Genomic DNA, 24,473 nt, shown 5'->3' with positions numbered 1-24,473 from the left:
CAATACTTTAATTAATACCAGAAAAGTTTTTTTTTGTCTAAAGAATCAACAAACTATATTGAATACTATTGAATTCATTCATTCGCTAGCTGGTTCAATTTTGCATTTGCAGAAGAAAAATATTTATTTGTCAAAAAGTTTGCAGAAAACAACGGGAGATGCTTATGTTTTCAAGACTATGCAAATAAAAGACTATCAAATTTTGCCTTGAACCACTACAACATTCAAATATTTGATGAATTATATTTTCGAGCTCTTTCCTTTTATTATTTTTTATGGTGGAATATATAAGTTTCTATACTATTAATCTTGGATATAAGTAAACCATATTATGAATTATGCAAATAAGCATAATTATAATAAAATTTGACCTGACCGTCGCAATTGAAATGCAAATTCATATAACATCGGATTATGGATGTAAAAATAGTTAATTTAGAGAACAATAATGAAATATATGTGATAAACCTCTCATGAGGCTTACTAATAAAATAATTCATACAAAATTCAATAACAATGTCTTAACCATAGTATTAACTAATTATATAGAGTAGAATATTTTATTTGAAGTAGTAGTATATTTTATTTAATAAAACATCCGTGGAGATTGCAATTTGAGAGGTATTTGATTAGAGATGGATATTTGGTATGGTAGTTATGAGTGCCAAATGTATAGCCTTGTCAATAATTGGTTTAAATATTTTTAATGTTAAAGGTTAATCATATGACATGTGTCTTGTTGATTTTTTCCTCTCATGAGGCTTATTAATAAAATAATTCATACATAATTCAATAATAATGTCTTAACCATATAAAATTATACAAATTATATAAAATAGAATATTTTATTTGAAGTAGTAGTATATTTTATTTAATAAAAAAACACAAATTGGACTAATAGAGTCACCGCCATTCCAACAAATAAATGCTAATAAATGTTCACTTTCTTGTAAAGGGATACTTGTAATTAACGTACAAAAAAATAAAAAAAACCAAGAACCATTTTTAATTTGTTTTTCATTTTTCACATGTTTCGACTTTGAAGTCATTATTAAGTAAATAAACAAAATCATTAACTTTGTTATAATTGAATACATTAATAGGCTAAATGACAGAAAAAATACTATTGATATAAAATATGACGTCCATGATTCATTTCATTAATTTATTTATTTATCTCATTGACAATCACAAATCATTATTGCAATATTATAATATGATTGGGAGAATACAACAGGCACAGCCCAAAACTGTATTTCTCCCAAATTTTGATTAATAAAAGTTTCGAAAAAATAATGAGTTATATTTAATTTTTTTTCTAATTTTAATAAAAAAAAAGAAATCAAGAAGATGCCATGAATCGGGATGTTTACTTGGCAATGCTATAAAAGAGAAGCAAGAAAAGAGCACTGTACTTCAATAGATTCATTAATTAAGTTGAAACGAATTTTCAATAATAGCAGCTAGTGATGTCATCGAAAATTGAATATTCCTCAATTTACTGTAATGTATGAATTAATAATATTACTTTAGATTCATTTGATCATGATGAATTCTATATAATTCATTAATTTATTGTAAATTCTATTATTGTAAAAAAAGAAAAGATTAGATGAACAATTATGTTTGTTCAGATATTTTTATATTTCTTAGTTTAAGATATTGTGTTTTTGTTAAAGTCTATTTCAAATTTGTGATGTATAAAATTTTTGGCAAAAAAATGTCAAATGAAACCTATTAAGCGCAATATTAGATGAAAGAAAATTTATTTTCCTGACAATTAGGTGTTATTCTATATGTTGGGATATCCAGGTTTCTAACTCGCGATCAGTTCTGAACTCTTCAAACTTGTAGTCAAACTCTTCGAAATTCTAGAACGCTTCCAACTATTTCTGGTGTTTTGAATTGATCTGAATAAATTGTTCAAATAAGTTTCAACTGATTAAAATAAGCCTGAATCATTCTTAAAGGATGGCTATATTTTTTGTTCTATTTGGAAAAAGTAATAAATTTACCAGAATTGTATTGTTAGAGATCTTGACCTATCTTGCAAATGTCGTTATGTACTTTGAACACACAGAGACATATGAAAAAAGAAATTCTCGATTATGAATCTATATCAATATACAATGAGATCAATAACACGTAAAATACAATAAGTTAGGGATGGGCTATATAAGTCGATTTAATTGATACTACATTATATGAGATCAATGGGATCAATACTTAATACTACGATGCATATGGAGAAGACAAATGAATAAAGATGTTAAAATTTGAAAGACTTAAGCTTAGTTAAAGTAAATATTTTTATTCGATATCATTTTATAATATTTCTAAAAAAAATCTATTCTTTCCAATCTGATGACCCAATTCTGATATTATTATCATAGATACGTTCGGAAATGAAATAATACTGTACCAATCACTGTGAAAGACGTTATACTGAATAAAATTCAATGAGATTTTACCGAGCAAAGGTTATCGGCCCTGTAAGCGCCAATTTTAATTTGTATTGGGAAACAATAATTCATTTCAGTCCAGGCAATTAATGTTCTATAAAGGGAGTAGAGGGAAAAGTTTGGAAGACAATTTTTGATCTCGCAGGGTAGTAAGGAGCTAAACATATCAAAAGTCCGCACCATGTGGTTCAAAGATACCATTTTTTGTTTTTTCGCATATATTTTATCTCGGAAACTTTGAGTCCTACACTTACAGACGTGACTGTTCTGTGCAAAATTAAAGTTTACATAATTCCCTACAACATTAATCTCCTAACTTATTCCATACATCTCTCATAGTTTTCGAGATATCCGAGCATCATGGCGTGTCATTTTTAAAAAACACGTTTGCCTCAAATGTTTTGCTCTTTTTGGCCTCATACCTTTTTACGAGCGTTAGCAAGACGTTGTCCTTAGATATATTTGTATGTTTGTTTGTCCATATATTCTACAAAAAACATATGAACGAAATTTACCAACTCCTTAGTCCTTTTCCAGAATATAACAAAATAACATTGAAAGTGCATAACAAAAAAAAGTTGTGATTTAGGTCTGATCAAAGCCTGAATGCAGATACTCTGTTCAAGTGGAGAAATGTCAGCTGTCCGTTTAAGCCCCGAATAGTACACATTTTGATAAATGCAACCATATCTACAAGTAAACGTGTTTTAGCGTTATGACCGGGACACACATATCCGCACCGAGCCGGCACCGCGGTACGGCCGATTGTCGGACGTACTATGGCGAGTGAGAAAACAAATGCTTTCAAACGTGTAGGGACACATACTACCGCACCGCGTCAGCACCGTCACCGTGTTTGTTGCCCGAGCCGTGCCCGCGCCGTCACCGACTAGTTCAGTTTACTTTTTGACGGTGACGATGCGGGCTCGTTTCATAGAATGAAAAACTTATTGAAGAGATACGGAATTTTACAGTTTTGTACGATCAAAGTGATAAGAAATATGGTTGAACGGAAAAATAAGTTGAACCAAAAGTAAAAGTATAACCAAATAATAAGTTAAGCCAAAGTTATAATAGACGTAGTATGATAAATAATAAAATAAACAACAAAAAGTATAAAAAGAAGGAACCCGTAACTGTATTTTAAATTTAAAACTAATTACGTTTAGATACATAAGGCAGAAGATAACAATTTTATTGCTTATATATATATTCATGATACATGACTGATTGTGGTATTGTTATGCACCGAACTATATAAAAGCACTATGATTCTCATCTTCTGTGTCTACAGGTAAATAATTTAAAATTGAAAAATATAAATTTAAATCGTATCTAACAAGCTTTTATAGTGTTATATTATTAACAATACTTTAACATTCAGAAATCAGACCACAGTAGCACTACAAAACTGAGACACTGCTGTCGCTCGGCTGGCGCACGGATATGTGTGTTCTCCTAATACCATCAGCGTGTCGCGGGCGTAGCTCGCCCGTACCTCGTCACGGGCTCGGTGCGGTTATATGTGTCCCTATCTTTAATCGTAGATGGTGCATATGTCCCTTAGTCAGCTGGATTATTCATTAAATGCAATTACTATAATATTTTCATTCATTCATAACATCAGCTGATGATACTGTATTTGGGAGCTATCACACAGACTGCCCTTTAGTTTAAACGGACCATTCACTATCCGACAGTTTGTTCCAACTACTTTGGCCAATAACTTTGGATCTTTCGTTACTCATGTTCAGGCTGGTTAATCAAACATCCACACTAACGTTCCAAATCGAACCTGAATAGGCGGCTAAACTTCTGTGGTCGGACAAGTCAGTTGAACAGATCATCAGACTTCCGACACCATTAGCCCCGCCCACAACGTCATTCACGTTCCGACGTCGAATCGAAGGACCTTAAGTTGGACAATAAATCGGATAGAGAATGGCCCGGATTTTGAATTTCCATTCTCAATATTATTGACAAGGTGAGTTGTCATAAATGCCGTCGTCGACCACGACAGGGGGAGGATCTCAGATCGGCTAGATTTCAATATTTGTCCGAATAACCTAAACGGTTCTGTTTAATTAATTATGTTTTAAAGGGGGCGGATGGATAGTTTTATTTTACTTTTAGATGACAATAAGTTGATATTATTCGAAATGTTTTGATAATAATATTATCATCTTAATTCTATAATATAATAAAGGAAATAATCGTCTTAAACATGTACGGTATAGGCATCATCAAGTCTGAACTACTGATCTTTTTTGCATAAAGATTCTAAATTTACCGAGGATGGGTGAATTCTTATTGCTATTAATCAATTCTAATTCAATAATTAAAACAAACTCATTTAATTTGTGATTCAAAGTTCACTTAACTATAAAAACCCAACCAAACAGGGCATTCTCCAAGTGAGAATTATTATACGTATTATTCATCTTTCATAAGAGCCGATAACTAATTATTAGAAGTTTTAACATTGCTGAAAGTTTTCAGAGAAAAGTCACCTGGTCGGGAATTTAACTCTGACACTTTTTGCCAGGTTGACTAGTATTCTTCCCGAGATCGGGAACGGAAGACGTAAATTTAGGTAATTTTAAAAACTCCCAGTTTCTCTGCAGATAAAATTATCTGGACTAAGTTCTCTTTAGAAAAAACGGCTATATCATCTGCTTACCTACCTCATGCATGAGGAGGCTACAAATTTAATTTATTCAAGGACCCTCTGCTAGTCCCCCAGGAAGGAGACTCATGTCAATTGATAGAGCTTATGACTATCCATGGTATAGGGTAGTATGGTATCCAGAGTATGTTCACAGACTCACACATACACAGACCAAGACCAAAAAATGTTTTAGGACTCTGAGGACTTTGAAACGTACCGTATAGAAAACTTGAAATTGGGCTAACTATTTTTTTTTGGAAAGCAATACTTTCCTTACATATGGTAGCAGGTAGGGCAAGGAAAGTTACAATGAAATGTTAATCGATCAGATATTTTGAGCATATTTTAAATTTGTCAAAATTGACAGTATGAATGTCAACCGTGGTCAGCGTTAGTTTACGTGCAAACCAAAACCCACTTTGCCCATACATAGTATACTATAAAGTACTACCGTATGGATTCACATACAGGGTTGGTGAAAATAGAAGTAGAAGGTAGTAGTGTTAGTGAAATTGAAAAAAATACTTATAGGTAGATAAAAGATAGAGATAATACCGTTCAATACACTATTTCATCTCTGACCACGTTTAACCGAAGTACAACAAACTGGAAGCTTAACGAATTAAAACCTTGATGGACTGAAAACTTGACGAACTGGAAATAGGTCTATAACCATCCCCAGTAATTAAGAATCTATATGCAAAATTTCAAGTTAATCAGTTCAGTAGTTCAAACGTGATGATGAAATCATTAATTTATTTGATATCCCGTACATGTATAAGCCAATTTGTTTTTCTAATTATAGATTACGGTTAGGCTTATTACAAAATACGACATGAGTTTGTTTAGACAGCAAGCCAAAATCCTTGGATGCGTGTCGCTTCTTAAGTCTACAAATCTATTTGAACAAGAAATTTAAGCAACAATTTTATGATTCAGTGCTCAGGAACGTTTCCAGTGGGAAAATAGTTCAGTTTGACAATAATATACATATACATCTATATTTTTTGTTAAATCACAGCCAAAAAGAGATACAAATTGAATGAACTATTTTATCGTTTAGGATTAAGTTGGTTGCAGTTGATTAATAATAGACACTCAATAGTCGAAATGTACTGACAATTTGAAGTTATTGGCAGCAATATAGTGGTGTAGTTCGCTTTCAAACGTTCGGTGCACGCAATCTCTTAATAACGCGATACTTTTCAAGTTTGTACACTGCTCAATTATTTTATAAACAGTATCTTCCGACATATTCATTCCTCGTCCGAGATTAAGAACCTGTAGCTCAGATAATGGATTGATTTTTAATAGGTTGCAGAAGTGATTATTGAAATTAACACTATCTGATGGTGACAAGTAATCATGAGTCAAGTAGAGTATTTTTAGCTTGACGGCGTTTCTAATGCACATAACAAAACATACTTCAGGAGACCAATTTATACCATGAAAATACAACGATGTTAGATTCATAAAATGTTTCTTATCTGTTGAACGAACGTTTATCGAGTCTGAATCATGACTTGAAACTGGGTCCACATGAAGGCATTCAATATTGGGACATGATTGACCAATTACATTCAGGTCGTTGGAGGAAATAGTACCGCTGTTCTCAAGGTATATGATACGCAAAGTTCGCAAATGATGTCCTTTCAATTTGATAAACTTAATAACAGATTTCATGTACGGCCAATATTGCAATCTCAAATGCTGTAATTGCAATCGACTAGCAGAAAGTTCAGCAATGATGTCATGTTCTACTTCATAACTGCAGCTCGGTTTAAAGTAAAACGTTCTCTGCCTTACCAGGACTAGTGACTTGAGATTGTGACAGAGTTTGGTGATGGCTCTGATATGCTCGGGCTTACAGTTGTCTTCTTCAATATGCATCAATGATAAAGGAGGAGCATTCTCGTTCAAGTTGAGAGTATACACAATTGTGCCCATTGCTTTGTAGGAGATGAAATTCAAATGAGGTAGTGACCTGACAAGCTGCAAGATGCCGTTCTGAGTGACCATGCGTCTAGCATGGTGGTTGGCTGACAAACTGTTCATGTAAACTTCACGTAGCTTTTTGCACTTGGTCAGATGAACAAGGCCAGTGTCAGTCACAAAGTATTGCAATCGCAACGCATTGATGTTAAACTTCTTTTTGCGTTCAAAGCATGCCGTTTTTGATGTTATATCAATCACCTCCAGTAACAAACAGTTTTTGCCGACAACCTCCAGAATCTCATCGGTACACACTTTATACAAGCTTAGTACCACCAGTTTCCTAGCAGTACATAACATGCCCATCCAGAAACTGTCTATATCAGGCACCGGCGACCAAATGAAACTTATACCGTGCGCATCTTTCGGATAGAAAATGCGCATATTAGTATTCACAAATAATGAAAGTATTACCTTCAGCACGTTCTCATACTCACGATGAGAAGTCCGGCCGATTTTATAGGAGAGGCTGAGAAGAGTTTCATTGCACACATGGTCGAATAAATCGTTGGGTAGATTGTCACGGAGAAGCTTTTTCAAGGCAAGTAGTTGGTCGGGGCACACCACATGGCCTCGCAGAACAATCCGCTCAATCGGCAGGTTGATCCATTTGCAGTAGCTCTGACACTCAAACACTATCTGGTGTATGAGACAATTCCGGCTGATGTCGAGCAGAGACAGCGGCTGCTTTCTAAGAGGCATTTTCTTTCTGAAAAATTCCCAAGTTGACAATTAAATCAAGTTTTATTCAATGTCATTACTTACATAACAAATTAAATTACAGTTTATATTATAGGTAATAGTGTTTGTTTTAGAAAATTCTTGCCTGCAACGGTAATAGAAGTAGAATAAATTTTAGAACTCAAAATAAAAATGTGTATCCAATAAACACTAATAAAGTACTCATCTAAATACAGAACTGAACTTGTATGCTGAGCTTTGGCATATGAGCATAGCATATGAGCAATGGCATACTGAATTTGTATGCCATTTGTAAATAAATGCAAATGACAATTATTTCAGAAAATATAGAGGACACGAAAACTCTCACCAAATTGCTAATAGAAAAAGCCGAGAAAATGGGCCTAATAATAAATGACTCCAAAACTAAATTTATACATTTTACAAGAAACCAGGGGGAAAGGATGGGCAGCCTGAAAATAGATGAACATGAATTCAAACAAGTGCAGGAATTCATATATCTCGGAGTAACAATCTCAAGTAGAAATTTGGATAGTGTAGATACAAAATAGAGTAAACTCAGCAACAGGTGTATGTATGCCTGCAAAAAACTACTTTCTTCAAAGTCCCTATCTTACAGAACAAAGCTCAGACTATACAAGACAATTATAAGTCCAGGGTTACTCTATGGGTCTGAAACTTGGAAAATGACCAAGAAAGAAGAACAAAAGCTCATAGTATTTGAAAATAAAGTGCTGCGAAAGATATATGGGCCCACGTACGAGCAAGGAGAATGGAGGAGGAAACATAATAAGGAAATCAGAGACCTCTACAATAAACCAGACATTGTAAGTGAAACAAAGTGTAGGAGATTACAATGAGCTGGGCACATACTCAGAAGAGGAAAGGAGTCCAAGCTGAAACAAGTTTCAACACCCAACCCTCTAGGAAGAAGACCCCGTGGGAGACCCAGACAGAGATGGTGGCAACAGGTTAAGACTGACATAGAGAGACTTGGAGCGACAGAAAGAGATGCTGAGGAGCGAACTACGTGGAGACAGTTTTTGGTGCGGCCAAATATCAACTTAGATATAGATGGCCCTGGGAGTAAGTAAGTAAGTAAGTATTTGACTGAACATGACTTCATTTGATATTCAAAATATGTTTTCAATTTCAAAGTATCAAAATATATGCTATTAGAAATTCAAAATGAGGAGTAAATCCTTATAAATTCTTTCAAAGAGGAGTCTTGAAGCATAACTAAAAGAAGCACGTCGTATAGCAAATTACCAGACAATTATAATACGTAGATTGGCCATTCACATTGACATTACATCTTGACTTCGCTAGTATACCAGTATGTAAGATTAGCCCAGTCAATAAAAACATTGATGCACAACAAATTAGGCAAAAGCTTAATTTTTGCTGGGTGTTGGTATACGTAGTACATAGACTGGAACCCAAGAGTCCCCATCGTTACACCGTTTGCTCCACCACCCCCACTCCCCATGCCACCCACGAAGTTCAAAACTGCAATGGTTTCTGAAAACAAGTATATCTCGATTCCAAATCAAGATATCGATCTGAATTTAATCCATTCAAGGTTGAATAGATCTACAAATTGATTTCATATAACATTCCATGGTATATATATATTATTTAGGGAGTTATTCCCATACATAGCCAGAGAATTGGGAAATTTTCACCATATAATTTAATATTTAGTCTAATAAAAGTTTACGCTTTCGTTTTTCAAGAAAAATGTTTCGTATGAAAGTTATAGCTCGTTTCAAGTCCTTTGGAATGATGTATCATAAAGTCTAACCTTTTTGATGTCCTATAAAATCTGAATAGTCCAGTTAATCTGCACAATGTACGTTTTTCGCGCTAGATGCCCATTTGAGTCATACTACCACCAAAAGGTGTTTCCGGGAAAACTATCATAACCGTACATGTTATTTTTTTCTGTTCTCAATGGCATCCACCACAGTAGTACTTGATGATAGAGAATTGAATTTGATCTCAAATTGTAGACTAGGATTATTCCCTTCACGTACATTAAATTAAATTCATAATGAATAGTTTTAAAACTAGTTAGATACGTTTAAAGAAGCCGAAGATTTCAAGAAATTTATCCTCTCTCCAGAGTTCTAGACATTTTTCAATCGAACTGAGTTGATGAAGATACATTTGAGATTACAGGGATTGAGGAGGATAGAATTCAGTACAATTCTATACCAATTACTCATATTTTTCTTGGATTAATCTCTAGTTAGTGGAAAGTAACTCTTAAGAGAGGAAGCATTTCTTGAAATCTTCGGCTTCTTTAAACTCACCTAACTAATCTTAAAACTGTGAATAAGTAGGCCTACTGAGTTACAATTATTAGTTTTAAAAAAAATCAATTTTGATGAATTTTGGTTTTTGGTCATCAATATCGTCCGATTGTTACCATTCACGTGTATAATTCAGAATGTCTCTGGGCGATATTTTGTACAATCTAAGACCAGGTAGAGCGCTCTATCTCATATAGATTTCCAGCTACACCCGACAAAAATGCTCCTTGTATTTTGAAAAAACACCTCATTTTTAGCTTCAATCATCATTACCAACTCTATTGTCATGACATTGAGATTTCACACAAAACGAATTTTTCTTTCTGATCACAGGATTTAGCGGAAATCAAAACAGCCTATTGTGTATGTGGAAAAGGAGCTTAGGTTGAAAAAGAGAGTTGAAAACTCATGGTACACAGCTGAGTTGGACAATGTTAAAGCCTTAGTGATTTGGAAAATAATCTATGTAAATCTGCCACCAGTGATGAACTGAGGAATAGGTACTACACTGCATACCTCAGACTCAAGAAATTCTATCACCAGGAAATTGCTGATAACAAAAAGTCCAGCTTGGAAAGAATTATAAGTCAAGCTACAAAACCCTGTAAGGCAGCCTGGAGTTATCTTATCTGAATCTCATTCATCCAAATAAAATGATAGTATCTTATTGCAGAATACTTTATTCAATTCCAGAAGCATAAACTGATTCCGTTTCATAAACTATTCGTGAAAATGTTCAGCACCAAGGATATTGCCCAAATAGTTCCAAAATTATCTACCAGGTTTTGTGATAGACTATGAGGTTAGAGGTTAGATTCTATTATACTCTGAAAATTGAATTTGAATAGTTTATAATATCTTATTTGTATTTCATTCATCCAAATAAAATAATAGTATCTTATTGCAAATTGCAAAATGGGGTTCTGCGCATGTGCCAACGTTGTCTACAGCCTAGATCACGAGCTCTGCTTCGTATTTGTGTATTTATTTAAAAACAGTGATTAAAATTAGTTTATACTCACGTTTGCGACACAATACATTGTATAAATAATTTTTAAAAATAAAATTCTACGAGAAAAAGCACTGAGATTAGTAAATTGCATTGAACCGAAGTAACCTCAAAACAACGTTGAAACTTGGTGAGATTGTTCCATCATGCATACTGTACTATTTAGCATTTACTTTTCATAAATATTATTGAACTTGCATATATTATCGACTTATATTTTTATAGAAAAGTGATTCCAATTGTTATAAACTTTAATCGTTAGCCAGTTTCTTAATCGCCACATCAAGACTTATTCTTCTACCTACTGACAGGAAAAATATTGCAAAGGCCATACTGTAGCTTGTCGTAATAAGTTAGAAACCACTTGAATTATAATAATTCTATGCTACTTTGAACTCTATACTGTTATTTGTGAGAAATTTGAATTTTTCTCCTAAATATAGCTTGAAGCTACAGTATCCTGTTTTCCATGAACGTTTAAATCTCAAATTCTGAACTGTCCTCATTTTTTATGTACATTGACATGGCGATAAGCTGAATAGGATTCTCATGAGTAATTCTAATCTGCATCTTAGAATTATTGAAGCGACAACTGTGATTTTAATTGCTGTGATATTCTGACTGTGATACATCCCTACGTTTACAAACTGATTGTGCAGAGATTTTATGTAATTTATTGTTTGGTACAGCTTTTATGTAATCTATTGTATTAGGACAGCATTAACATAACCTTGAGTACTTCTTGAGCTACACTTCTTGACATTATTATAATGGGAAAAAAAACTTCAAAGGCTCCCGTATATCAGGAAAAACAGAATGAGTGTTTGTGCAATGTTTGCCAGCAAATAGTTAAGGATAATGATCGCGCAGTGACTTGTGATTGCAATGATAGTAAGTGGTATCACATAAAATGTGTAAATATTTCTGACAATCATTATGATGCAATGAGAGACGGAACAGGCACAGACCTGATATGGATGTGCGAAGAATGTAAGTCCCACATTAATAGTGAAGCCACTCATATCTCTACATTATTTAACAAAACTGACAATGATTTATCAAAATCTGACACAAATAGCGTAACACACAGTAATGTTACTGCCAGAAACAAAACAAATAACTATGATACTATTATTAAATTTTTACATGAGGACATAGAAGACCTAAAAAACGAAATTAAAATGTTAAAAGTGAATAATGACAGATTATCGGAGATAGTGGCAAGGAAAACAGAGGTAATATATAGTATGGAGAATATAATTCGAGAATTTTCAGAGGGTATCCACCCGGAGCCTTGCTGCCCTATTAGAAGAAAGGCCGAAAATGCTGCATCAGTCCTCGTCGGTGAGTCTGAGCGTGGTGCATCTATAGCCAAGGAGAGCGCCCGTATGGGTGATGAAGCCAACCTACCAGCCCAGTTCCAACAAACAACCACAGAAGCTGTTGGAGGCGCACCAAAACCACACCCAGATGAGAGCAGCAGTGTACTTGTTATTGGAGACTCTTTGTTGAGGAACGTAAATCTGGCACTGAGCAAGGATGAGGAATGTAAGACTGCAATCGAGATAATCCCTGGCGGTAGAATACAGGACGTGAGTAGATACCTCAAAACACAGACTGTCCTGCCAGACAAAGTAATTATGAATATCGGAACAAATAATATGAGAACTGCGCGAACACCAAACCATGTCATGAGACCATTGTGGCTCACCATTGAAGCAAACCAGAGGAAATTTCCGGGGACCGAGTGGTATGTCTGCTCCATACCGGTCAGAGAGGACTGCAACATGAGGTTTATTGAGGAAACAAACATGGCACTTCATTTCATGGCGGATCAGCTGAAAATTAACTTCTTGGACTACACTTATGAACTGAAAAGGAAACACCTTGACTGGGACGGTGTGCATCTCAATAAAGAGGGAGCTAACATATTGAAGGCCGGCATTTGTAGTATAATACGAACTGAAAGGGGAAGAATTCTGGAGCCCTCATTGAGTGCATCTCATAGCAACAAACAGCATTGAACCACACTCCACATACCAAGGAACACAGAAAAAATCAACAATCCTTCAAACAGACTTGCAATAGGAAAAATAAGTCACTCACCATCTACCACTTGAATCTACAAAGGGGATTGCAATCAAAACTGGAGAGGTTGAGCATGGATCCGAGTCTGTACACCCCTGATATCGTTGTTCTTTCGGAGCATGGACTCAGAGAGGAAGACCTACTACACACCAATATTGCTGGCTACACTCTTATAGCAAACTATTGTCGTAAAACTCTTCTCTGGGGCGGCATTGCCATGTATAAAAGAAGCAACCTTCAACTGAACATGGAGAAAGTAAACTTAGACCAGTCACATGCACCTGCAGAACAGCTTTTTGAAACAGTAGTGGTGAAAGTACGGATGAGGCAGATGAACCTAATCATTATTGGCACCTATCGATCTCCATACCCCAGAACAGAAGATGAATTCCTATCCAGACTTGGAAGTCTACTTCAAAAATACTCTGGAAAGCGCTTCAAGATTGTTGTCCTTGGAGACACCAACATAGACACTCTAAAACCAGAGAGCCAAATCTGTAAGGACCTAGAAAATATCTTGACACAGCATGGCTGCCAAATCTACAGGATGCCTGCCACAAGAATCACTCAAAACTCAACCAGAAGCATAAACTGATTCCGTTTCATAAACTATTCGTGAAAATGTTCAGCACCAAGGATATTGCCCAAATAGTTCCAAAATTATCTACCAGGTTTGTGATAGACTATGAGGTTAGAGGTTAGATTCTATTATACTCTGAAAATTGAATTTGAATAGTTTATAATATCTTATTTGTATTTCATTCATCCAAATAAAATAATAGTATCTATTGCAAATTGCAAAATGGGGTTCTGCGCATGTGCCAACGTTGTCTACAGCCTAGATCACGAGCTCTGCTTCGTATTTGTGTATTTATTTAAAAACAGTGATTAAAATTAGTTATACTCACTGCGTTTGTGACACACATGTATTTGCGTATAAATAATTTTTAAAAATAAAATTCTACGAGAAAAAGCACTGAGATTAGTAAATTGCATTGAACCGAAGTAACCTCAAAACAACGTTGAAACTTGGTGAGATTGTTCCATCATGCATACTGTACTATTTAGCATTTACTTTTCATAAATATTATTGAACTTGCATATATTATCGACTTATATTTTTATAGAAAAGTGATTCCAATTGTTATAAACTTTAATCGTTAGCCAGTTTCTTAATCGCCACATCAAGACTTATTCTTCTACCTACTGACAGGAAAAATATTGCAAAGGCCATACTGTAGCTTGTCGTAATAAGTTAGAAACCACTTGAATTATAATAATTCTATGCTACTTTGAACTCTATACTGTTATTTGTGAGAAATTTGAATTTTTCTCCTAAATATAGCTTGAAGCTACAGTATCCTGTTTTCCATGAACGTTTAAATCTCAAATTCTGAACTGTCCTCATTTTTTATGTACATTGACATGGCGATAAGCTGAATAGGATTCTCATGAGTAATTCTAATCTGCATCTTAGAATTATTGAAGCGACAACTGTGATTTTAATTGCTGTGATATTCTGACTGTGATACATCCCTACGTTTACAAACTGATTGTGCAGAGATTTTATGTAATTTATTGTTTGGTACAGCTTTTATGTAATCTATTGTATTAGGACAGCATTAACATAACCTTGAGTACTTCTTGAGCTACACTTCTTGACATTATTATAATGGGAAAAAAAACTTCAAAGGCTCCCGTATATCAGGAAAAACAGAATGAGTGTTTGTGCAATGTTTGCCAGCAAATAGTTAAGGATAATGATCGCGCAGTGACTTGTGATTGCAATGATAGTAAGTGGTATCACATAAAATGTGTAAATATTTCTGACAATCATTATGATGCAATGAGAGACGGAACAGGCACAGACCTGATATGGATGTGCGAAGAATGTAAGTCCCACATTAATAGTGAAGCCACTCATATCTCTACATTATTTAACAAAACTGACAATGATTTATCAAAATCTGACACAAATAGCGTAACACACAGTAATGTTACTGCCAGAAACAAAACAAATAACTATGATACTATTATTAAATTTTTACATGAGGACATAGAAGACCTAAAAAACGAAATTAAAATGTTAAAAGTGAATAATGACAGATTATCGGAGATAGTGGCAAGGAAAACAGAGGTAATATATAGTATGGAGAATATAATTCGAGAATTTTCAGAGGGTATCCACCCGGAGCCTTGCTGCCCTATTAGAAGAAAGGCCGAAAATGCTGCATCAGTCCTCGTCGGTGAGTCTGAGCGTGGTGCATCTATAGCCAAGGAGAGCGCCCGTATGGGTGATGAAGCCAACCTACCAGCCCAGTTCCAACAAACAACCACAGAAGCTGTTGGAGGCGCACCAAAACCACACCAGATGAGAGCAGCAGTGTACTTGTTATTGGAGACTCTTTGTTGAGGAACGTAAATCTGGCACTGAGCAAGGATGAGGAATGTAAGACTGCAATCGAGATAATCCCTGGCGGTAGAATACAGGACGTGAGTAGATACCTCAAAACACAGACTGTCCTGCCAGACAAAGTAATTATGAATATCGGAACAAATAATATGAGAACTGCGCGAACACCAAACCATGTCATGAGACCATTGTGGCTCACCATTGAAGCAAACCAGAGGAAATTTCCGGGGACCGAGTGGTATGTCTGCTCCATACCGGTCAGAGAGGACTGCAACATGAGGTTATTGAGGAAACAAACATGGCACTTCATTTCATGGCGGATCAGCTGAAAATTAACTTCTTGGACTACACTTATGAACTGAAAAGGAAACACCTTGACTGGGACGGTGTGCATCTCAATAAAGAGGGAGCTAACATATTGAAGGCCGGCATTTGTAGTATAATACGAACTGAAAGGGGAAGAATTCTGGAGCCCTCATTGAGTGCATCTCATAGCAACAAACAGCATTGAACCACACTCCACATACCAAGGAACACAGAAAAAATCAACAATCCTTCAAACAGACTTGCAATAGGAAAAATAAGTCACTCACCATCTACCACTTGAATCTACAAAGGGGATTGCAATCAAAACTGGAGAGGTTGAGCATGGATCCGAGTCTGTACACCCCTGATATCGTTGTTCTTTCGGAGCATGGACTCAGAGAGGAAGACCTACTACACACCAATATTGCTGGCTACACTCTTATAGCAAACTATTGTCGTAAAACTCTTCTCTGGGGCGGCATTGCCATGTATAAAAGAAGCAACCTTCAACTGAACATGGAGAAAGTAAACTTAGACCAGTCACATGCACCTGCAGAACAGCTTTTTGAAACAGTAGTGGTGAAAGTACGGATGAGGCAGATGAACCTAATCATTATTGGCACCTATCGATCTCCATACCCCAGAACAGAAGATGAATTCCTATCCAGACTTGGAAGTCTACTTCAAAAATACTCTGGAAAGCGCTTCAAGATTGTTGTCCTTGGAGACACCAACATAGACACTCTAAAACCAGAGAGCCAAATCTGTAAGGACCTAGAAAATATCTTGACACAGCATGGCTGCCAAATCTACAGGATGCCTGCCACAAGAATCACTCAAAACTCAACCACTAGCATTGACGGATGTTATCACAATATGGACACAAAAACAATAGAAACTAAAGCATACCCAAACCAAATTTCCGACCATCACACTGTCATCTGCAAAGTAACTAGTACGGTAGAATATGAAAATGCTATATATAAACACACCCGAAACTTCTCCACAGAAAATCTAAATCAACTAAAGACATTGCTTCAGCAGGCTGACTGGACAAGGGTGACAAACTCTCCTCAAGTAGATGACAAATATAATAACTTTCTGAAGATAATGCGGATAAGTATGGATAGTGCAATGCCTCGAGAATTAAAAAAAATTACTACATCCGAAAAAAATATCTTTTGGGACAATAACACATTGACATTGAGACACAAACTACTCCAAGCAAATAACCAGTACTTGGCAACAGGCTCTCTGGAAGATAAAGAAAAATGCTCTAATTTAAAGAAGGCCTATGACACTGAAGTGAGAGAGAAGAAAGTACAGCAGATAAGAAGTAGAATTGAAAAGACTAATAATAAAACAAAAATTCTCTGGAAGATTATCAATAATGAAAGAAACAAAAACAAGCTAGGAGTACAGGACAACCTAGTGCTGAACTGGGAAAACGGAAAAATAGTAAACCCCAAGCATACTAGTGATATCTTCAATTCTTTATTCACTCAACCGCCACCAAAGTCAAATATGCACGCATTAGATAGTGAGGATGAGATGCTTGATGCTCCATTATTCAGTGATTTCTCCACAATTTCAGAATCAGACATTGACTGCCTTCTTGACAACCTAAAACCAAGTAACTCAGCTGGATATGATGAGATTACAGGAAAAATAATGAAGTATTGCAAGGACGAGTTGAAAAAGCCACTTCTTGACATTGCTAACTCATCTATAAGACAAGCAAAATTTCCATCATACATGAAAGTGGCAAAGATTTATCCTAAACTGAAAAAAGGTGACAAAACTGATCCCAGGAATTACAGACCGATTGCTAATCTGCCTACACCATCAAAAATAATCGAAAGAGCAGCCTATAATCAAATAATATCCCATCTTGAAGACAACAATTTACTTGTGAAACAGCAGCATGGATTCAGAAAGAACCTCGGCACAATGACTGCAATATCAAATTTACACAATGAGATTACAAAAATGTGGGAAGAACATAAAACCCCCTGTGGACTCTTTATTGATCTACAAAAGGCATTTGATACAATAGACTTCAACATACTAAAAAGCAAACTCAAAAAACTAAAAATTGTAGGAAATGCACTTGCCTGGCTAGAAAACTACCTCACAAACCGGCAACAATATGTTGAAGTAGAACATAAAATCAATAGCAATGTAATCAACTATAGATCATCCATACAAGCAGTCACTAAAGGCGTACCACAGGGATCGATACTGGGCCCCCTGCTATTCCTCATTTATATAAACGACTTTTCTAAGGAATTACAACCTGATAAAAAATGCATTTTGTTTGCAGATGACACAACAATACTTATGCCCACTAGCAAGGAAATGTCTAAAAATGAAGTAATCGATTCTACATTCAATGAAATTAAAGGAATCTGCAATAAATTAAACCTTACCATCAACACTACAAAAACAGTCTGTATTACATTCACAAATAGAAATCAACAACATGAACCCCTGAATGGAGAAATAATGGAGGCCGACAATACAAAATTCCTCGGAATTCTAGTGGACAAAAATCTCACCTGGCAAAACCACATAGATCACCTGTGTAAAAAACTATCTTCAGCACTGTATGTGATCCGCAGAATACGCAATATAACAGATGAGAAGACAGCATTTACATCCTACCATGCCCTATTTTCATCTCATCTCAAATACGGCATTGTTGCATGGGGATCGGCAACAATAGCAAACCTCAACAGAGTACTGTGTATACAGAAGAGAGCTATACGCACTATACTGAGAAGAAATATGTTGGATCACTGTAAGGGCTTCTTTGTGCAGTATAATATCCTGACAGTGATCTCACTATATATCATGGAAACAGTACTAGCGGTGGTGAAAACAAACCCCAGGCTGAGATGCGGACAACACACCTACAGCACCCGAACCAGGAATAATATTGATCTTCCCCAACACAGACTCACTAAGACTGCAAAATCACCAGCCTACACTGGGGCTTTCTTCTTCAATCTGCTCCCGCTGCATGTAAAATCAATGGTCAATACTGGGACATTCCCAAGAACACTGAAGATGTACCTGCTGACAAGACCCTATTACTCAGTAGCAGAGTATGTTGGGGAACACACTGCTACACACCTGGACTAACCCGGGACAACTATGACGACTCCACGGACACACGACCGTCGGGAGGACCTAGGAAGTAAAAGTAAAGTAAAAGTGCTTTATTCAATTCTAGAAGCATAAACTGATTCAGTTTTATAAACTACTAGCAGGAACCCGTGCTTCGCAAGGATCTATTTTCAAACTTGATAATCTGAAAACTTGACGTAATGGAGTTTTGAAGAATTGAAAATAGGCCTATAACAATCCTTGGTTAATTAAGAATCTAGCCTATATGCACAATTTCAAGTTAATTAGTCCAGTAGTTCAGACGTGATGCGTCAAACAAAATTTTTCTATCCCGTACATGTATAAGCCAACTCTTTATTTTATTATAGATATGGTTAACGACTGCAAGAGATGGGAGTGTGGAACAGAATAGTTGTGAAACTATGATAGCGCCAGAAGTGTCTTGAACTCAATAGTAGGTACTACATGAACTTTTTGAAAGTGATTTGAGCAAAAAAATGTTAAAACAACAGGACTGGAAGTTGTCAACCATATCATTATACCTCCATTTAGAAAGGCTTTTTTTGAGCCGAATGAAATCTTCTATCTTCTATATGTATAAAAAAATGAATGTCTGTTTGTGTGTTTGTTCCCTATGCCTTGAAAAATACTTGGCATAACGGCATGTAACTTTGAGAATATGTTGTGTGAATATTGGGGATGGTTTCTGACCAGAAATTTTAATAGGGTGGCTAATAATTATCATTTATTAATCCATTTAACAGACCTATGTTTTCGAAATTGTCGGCCTAGCGGCTACCGAGGAACGGAAAGATGATCATGATTCAAGATCATATTGAGATAATATGATTTAGCTTCTAATGTTACCAGCTGTAATAAACACGTCACCCTATGATAAATTGTGTAGGCTACTGGTATTATAACGATATTTTGGAGTTGAAGTGTAATTGATTGGTACCAGCTGTAGATAATGGTTCATTAGCAGACAATACAAATAATTATCACTCCCCTATCATTGAGTAACCGGAAAATTTTGGAAAAAAATTATTCACCTCATCGAAGAGAGTTGTTCATATTGCATTCATTAATGGCAGAATAATTTACAATTTTTTCAATTTAGCTTAGCTTATATTCATCCTAAAATGGAAGATGGAAAGAATATGTAATTCCTGGTGATGATTTATCGTACATCACATATTTCATGAACCATCTATTGACAATGAACATTGAATTCATCTTTGAAATACTGATTTATCCTATCTATTTTTTTGAAAACCAATTGATTGAGAAGAATATGTTTTGGGAATAATGAAGTGCATTACTAAGCACATAGGAAGTCCGTATTCAGATGTAAATGAGGATATTGATTGTCAGATAAATCTCATGATTCACCAAATAAAGTAAAGTGTGACATGAGATACATTGACTTTTTGGCGGTACGAAGTTCGCCAGGTAAGCTGGTTGCAAATAAAGCTTTATTATTAATAGTCAACGCTGAAAAAAGACAGGCTCTATCACCAGGAATACTATAAATTCTTTGAAGGACCAGTAAGCCATTAATTTTGAGTAGTTCAATCACTTTCATTATGGACACTGGATACAATATGGACAATCAATACGTATGAAATTTATTAGGTACAAAATAAAAAACTTCTATTGAAGTGACCCCGACTCCGTGGTCACTCTAAACACTAGTACGATCTAACTCCTCTGGAGGTGGAAAACCGCCTTCTCTAGTTCAGTCAAGTAGTACCACTCTCTATGTAACAGCACTGAGGAAAGAAAACACAGTATTCATTCATGAAACATATTCTTCTTTCTCCAAACAATCCCTGTAGTAGCTCAGTAGTTTGGGCTGTGGTGTGATTTCAGTCTGTTGGGGCTTAGCCTTTTATAGATATAGAGATTGAGGATGTTACCAGTCCCATATTATAATACTCTGTATTGCCTTCATTAATTGTGAGGAAAATTCATTAACGGAATATAATGGAAGGAATATTGTTGAATAATTTGGTCAGGGCTTCTGATTTTCATGTGAAAATTGAAAATTAAAGCCGTTTGTAAATGTGCATTATCATTTCAGTAGCATAATCTGACATCACATTTTTTTCTTCTCTGCAAGCTTGGTCAGGCATAACCTACAGTACAATAACTACAATATGAATAACTATTTAGATCAAATATAAGAAATTACTCACATCTCTCATCAACTCGTACTTTTTGTTCACAAAATATTAACACAAAATTATATAAGATTATATTGAATAAACTCACGGCTAGTACTCAAGTATGTCTTTTTCTGGCCGTGCTACAAATAAAATGTAGGTTTATTTTTGACATCTTGTTGTCTATTAAGAAATTTTTAATGTGATTTTTGTGTGCAATAAAATTTGAATATGAAAAAAGAATTATCAACAAACTCCTAACCAAAGAAAATCTCTGTGCTCTGTTCTAATCGGAATGTATGAGAGACTCAATAATTATACAGCTGATAGAAGGAACAAACACGTGGCAAGCTTGCGCTTTCAATCCACAGAAAATTAAATTTCATCAGCTGATTGATAAGATTATTTCAAACTTTCCAATGATTACAACATATGTTAGAATATCATGTGTTAATTATCTCAGTTTCATACGGCGTTCACCTTACCATGTTCATAACCTTACTTAATAGGATCCTTTTTCATCCTTTGAAACCCTTAGAGGCAAAATATCTCAAAATCCGTTCTTAGTGCGCGTCTAGCATGTTTGAAGAATATTTGTGCAGAGTTTTAAGTCTGTAGGCCAATTAGTTTGAGCTGTAGTGTGATTTTATATGAAAATTTAAAAAAATGCCCTCTCCTGGACCCCTCTCTGCTCCTGGTCGGAATTTTTCTGCATAGATCCATTTTTTTTTCGTAGCTGAACAAAAAAGTTCCTCATGACTTTGCTGAGCAATGAGCGATTAAAAAGTACAACATTTTTGGGGGGCCCCAGCTCCCTCAGGGGGGCACATTTCAGAAAATCCTTTCTTAGTGGATGTTTTGAGGCTATCATAAACAATTGTACAAAATTTCAAGTTTGTAGGCTCAGTAGTTTGAGCTGTGGTGTGATTTCAGTCTGTCGGGGCTTAGCCTTTTATAGATATAGAGAGAGATTTTGTAAACACGTTCACATCAAATCAGAATCAGCTGACTTCAAGGTTATTTTACAGCCCTAGGGCCGTAAAAATTTTACCGGCCTGGTCAATAAACAATCACTTTCGGCCTCCATATGACGCACGAAAACCAGCTCATTACATCCAAGTGGGTCGAAAAAATTGTAAATGGCTACAAGAGCTCGAGGAGTCCTGTGTTCTATGGCAAGTCTACTTTTCTTATGAAGGCAGTCATCTCTTCAATAGCCTTACCAGTTGATGATAATAATAATAATAATGATTCTGTTCATAACACAGACATGCCGCCAGGGCATGTCCATAAGGGAACACATCAAGAGAAAATAAAACAAACAAGTCCATAGATGGCAAGCCAGAACAGAAGGTGAAAAAAACACAAAGCAGACTAATCAACATCTGTCTGGAACAAGGAGTCTTTCCTAATTTTCTGAAAATTTCAAGAATGGTGCCAATGTTAAAAAGGGTGATAAAGAAGAGTTGTCAAACTGCCAACCTATATCTCTGATTCCTGTTTTTGCAAAGATTATTGAGACTGTGATGCTCGTCCAACTTTCAGCCTATTTTGAGGAGAATTCACTCTTTAGGGAGGATTAATTTGGTTTTCACCGAGAGAGGTCGACTATTGATGATGTCTAACGCTTGATGGAATCCATACTTGACGCAATGGGAAAGAAGCACTCAACTCCCATGACCCTCTGTGACCTCACCAAGGCTTTTGATGATGTATCTCTCGAGATTTTTCCGGGGAAGCTCACGAGATATGGTGTTTGAGGAGTAGCCATAGCGTAGGCAGGTTGTGACAGTAAACAGTGCCAAATCACAGGAGCTCAAGGTCAAATATGAAGAGCCGAAAGGGGTCAATTCTTGGCCCTCTGCTGTTCCTCATTTTCATAAATGACTTGAGTAAGGACGGAAAAGCCCTATTGTTCGCTGAAGATACAACTCTCATTGCAAAGGATAAAGAACCACAATTATCTGTACTGAGGTCTGCTGAACTCTTAGAGGAGGCAAGCACATGGTTTAGGGCAAACAAACTGTGTATGAATGGAGAGAAGACACATAATATTCTGTGCACATTGAAGCATGATCTGCTCCTTGGTAGACTCAATGACAAGGGCCCAACACATTAGGTAATTATAATATGTAGCCGACTCTCCAAAGCAACAAATCTGATATGAGAATTGAGAAGTCATGTTCCAATGAATTTTCTGGTTACTGTAGCCTATATATCATGGTCTGTATCATAGCCACATTAACTATGGGATTGGTTTTCTACAAAAGAAAAGTGGTTCGCATAGTAACATAATCGCCATACTTGCAGCATTGTCGCCCGCTGTTCAGGAAAAACTTATGCTGGGAATACTTACTGGCTTCAGTCAATATGTGCTGAGCTTTCTTGAGCTTCTAAAAGGCCAACCTCACACACTCCAAGCCACATTCCAGATCCACAACTACTCAACTAGAGGGCGAGACAACATTGACCTACCTTACTCTAGATTGGCCAAGCTGCACACTTGCTACCCAATGCGCGCATTGAAAATTTACAATAGACTTCCAAGTGCGGAAGCTAGTTGAAAGTGTTCAAGAAAGTACTCCGACCAAAACTGATTAACCTCCCTCTCTATTCTTTTAATGAGGAGATTGCTAGCTTTGTCATTCTCTTTGATCGGCCATCTTGAGAATCTTGAGATTAGTAAAGAATTTAAACTCTTGTGTTTTTATTTAACGACAATGTCTATCCAGTATACTGGTCACAGACAGAATAAAAATTTAATTGAATAGGCCTACATTGGTTCAAACCAAGAGTTTGACAAGTATGGGGGTGGTAGCGGTAGGCCTAACTTACACTGGTATTTGGGCTACTCATGTTTTTGCTCATTTGCAATATTATTCTCATAATAAAGTTATGTTGAAATGACAAATTGTATGATAACAAAATTAGAAAATAAATAACTTTTTAAATTGACCTCTTTAATTACGGTAGTAGCAAAGATAAAGAAAGACAATGTTTACGTACTGACTTCTGGGTGGTGTGTCCTATCTATCTAGGGTTGATATTTTTTTCACAGAATGTTCAGTAACTTACCAATAATTATTTATTTGCTTTTTTCATGTCTCGTACATTACAGTCACAGTCTTTAAGAGGGTGTGAATTGAAGGTTAGGAAATTGGTTAAGAGCTTAGACAAGTTATAGAATAGACACGCTGGGAAGTCTAGCTTCTGAAGCTAACATT

At 35.7% G+C, this 24,473-nt stretch overlaps 1 protein-coding gene across 2 annotated transcripts; it reads right to left on the bottom strand.

Annotated features, from left to right (window-relative positions):
• Positions 1-1,721: 1,721 nt before the first annotated feature.
• Positions 1,722-24,473, bottom strand: LOC111052939. 2 transcript variants are annotated; one of them, XM_022339759.2, is made up of 2 exons: positions 24,325-24,473; positions 1,722-7,831 (listed from the first exon to the last, which is right to left on the bottom strand). In XM_022339759.2, the coding sequence occupies exon 2, from the start codon at positions 7,822-7,824 to the stop codon at positions 6,229-6,231; it is 1,596 nt and encodes a 531-aa protein (XP_022195451.1). In that variant the 5' UTR covers positions 7,825-7,831; positions 24,325-24,473; the 3' UTR covers positions 1,722-6,228. The 2 variants fall into 2 exon arrangements, with proteins under 2 accessions (XP_022195451.1, XP_039286604.1); XM_039430670.1 differs by having other exon boundaries at positions 24,256-24,393.

This window comes from Nilaparvata lugens, chromosome 6, assembly GCF_014356525.2.
Source record: "Nilaparvata lugens isolate BPH chromosome 6, ASM1435652v1, whole genome shotgun sequence".
In the NCBI taxonomy this organism is placed as follows: domain Eukaryota; kingdom Metazoa; phylum Arthropoda; class Insecta; order Hemiptera; family Delphacidae; genus Nilaparvata; species Nilaparvata lugens.
The sequence above is the reverse complement of the archived record's forward strand: the minus strand, read 5'-3'. Positions and strand labels throughout refer to the sequence as shown.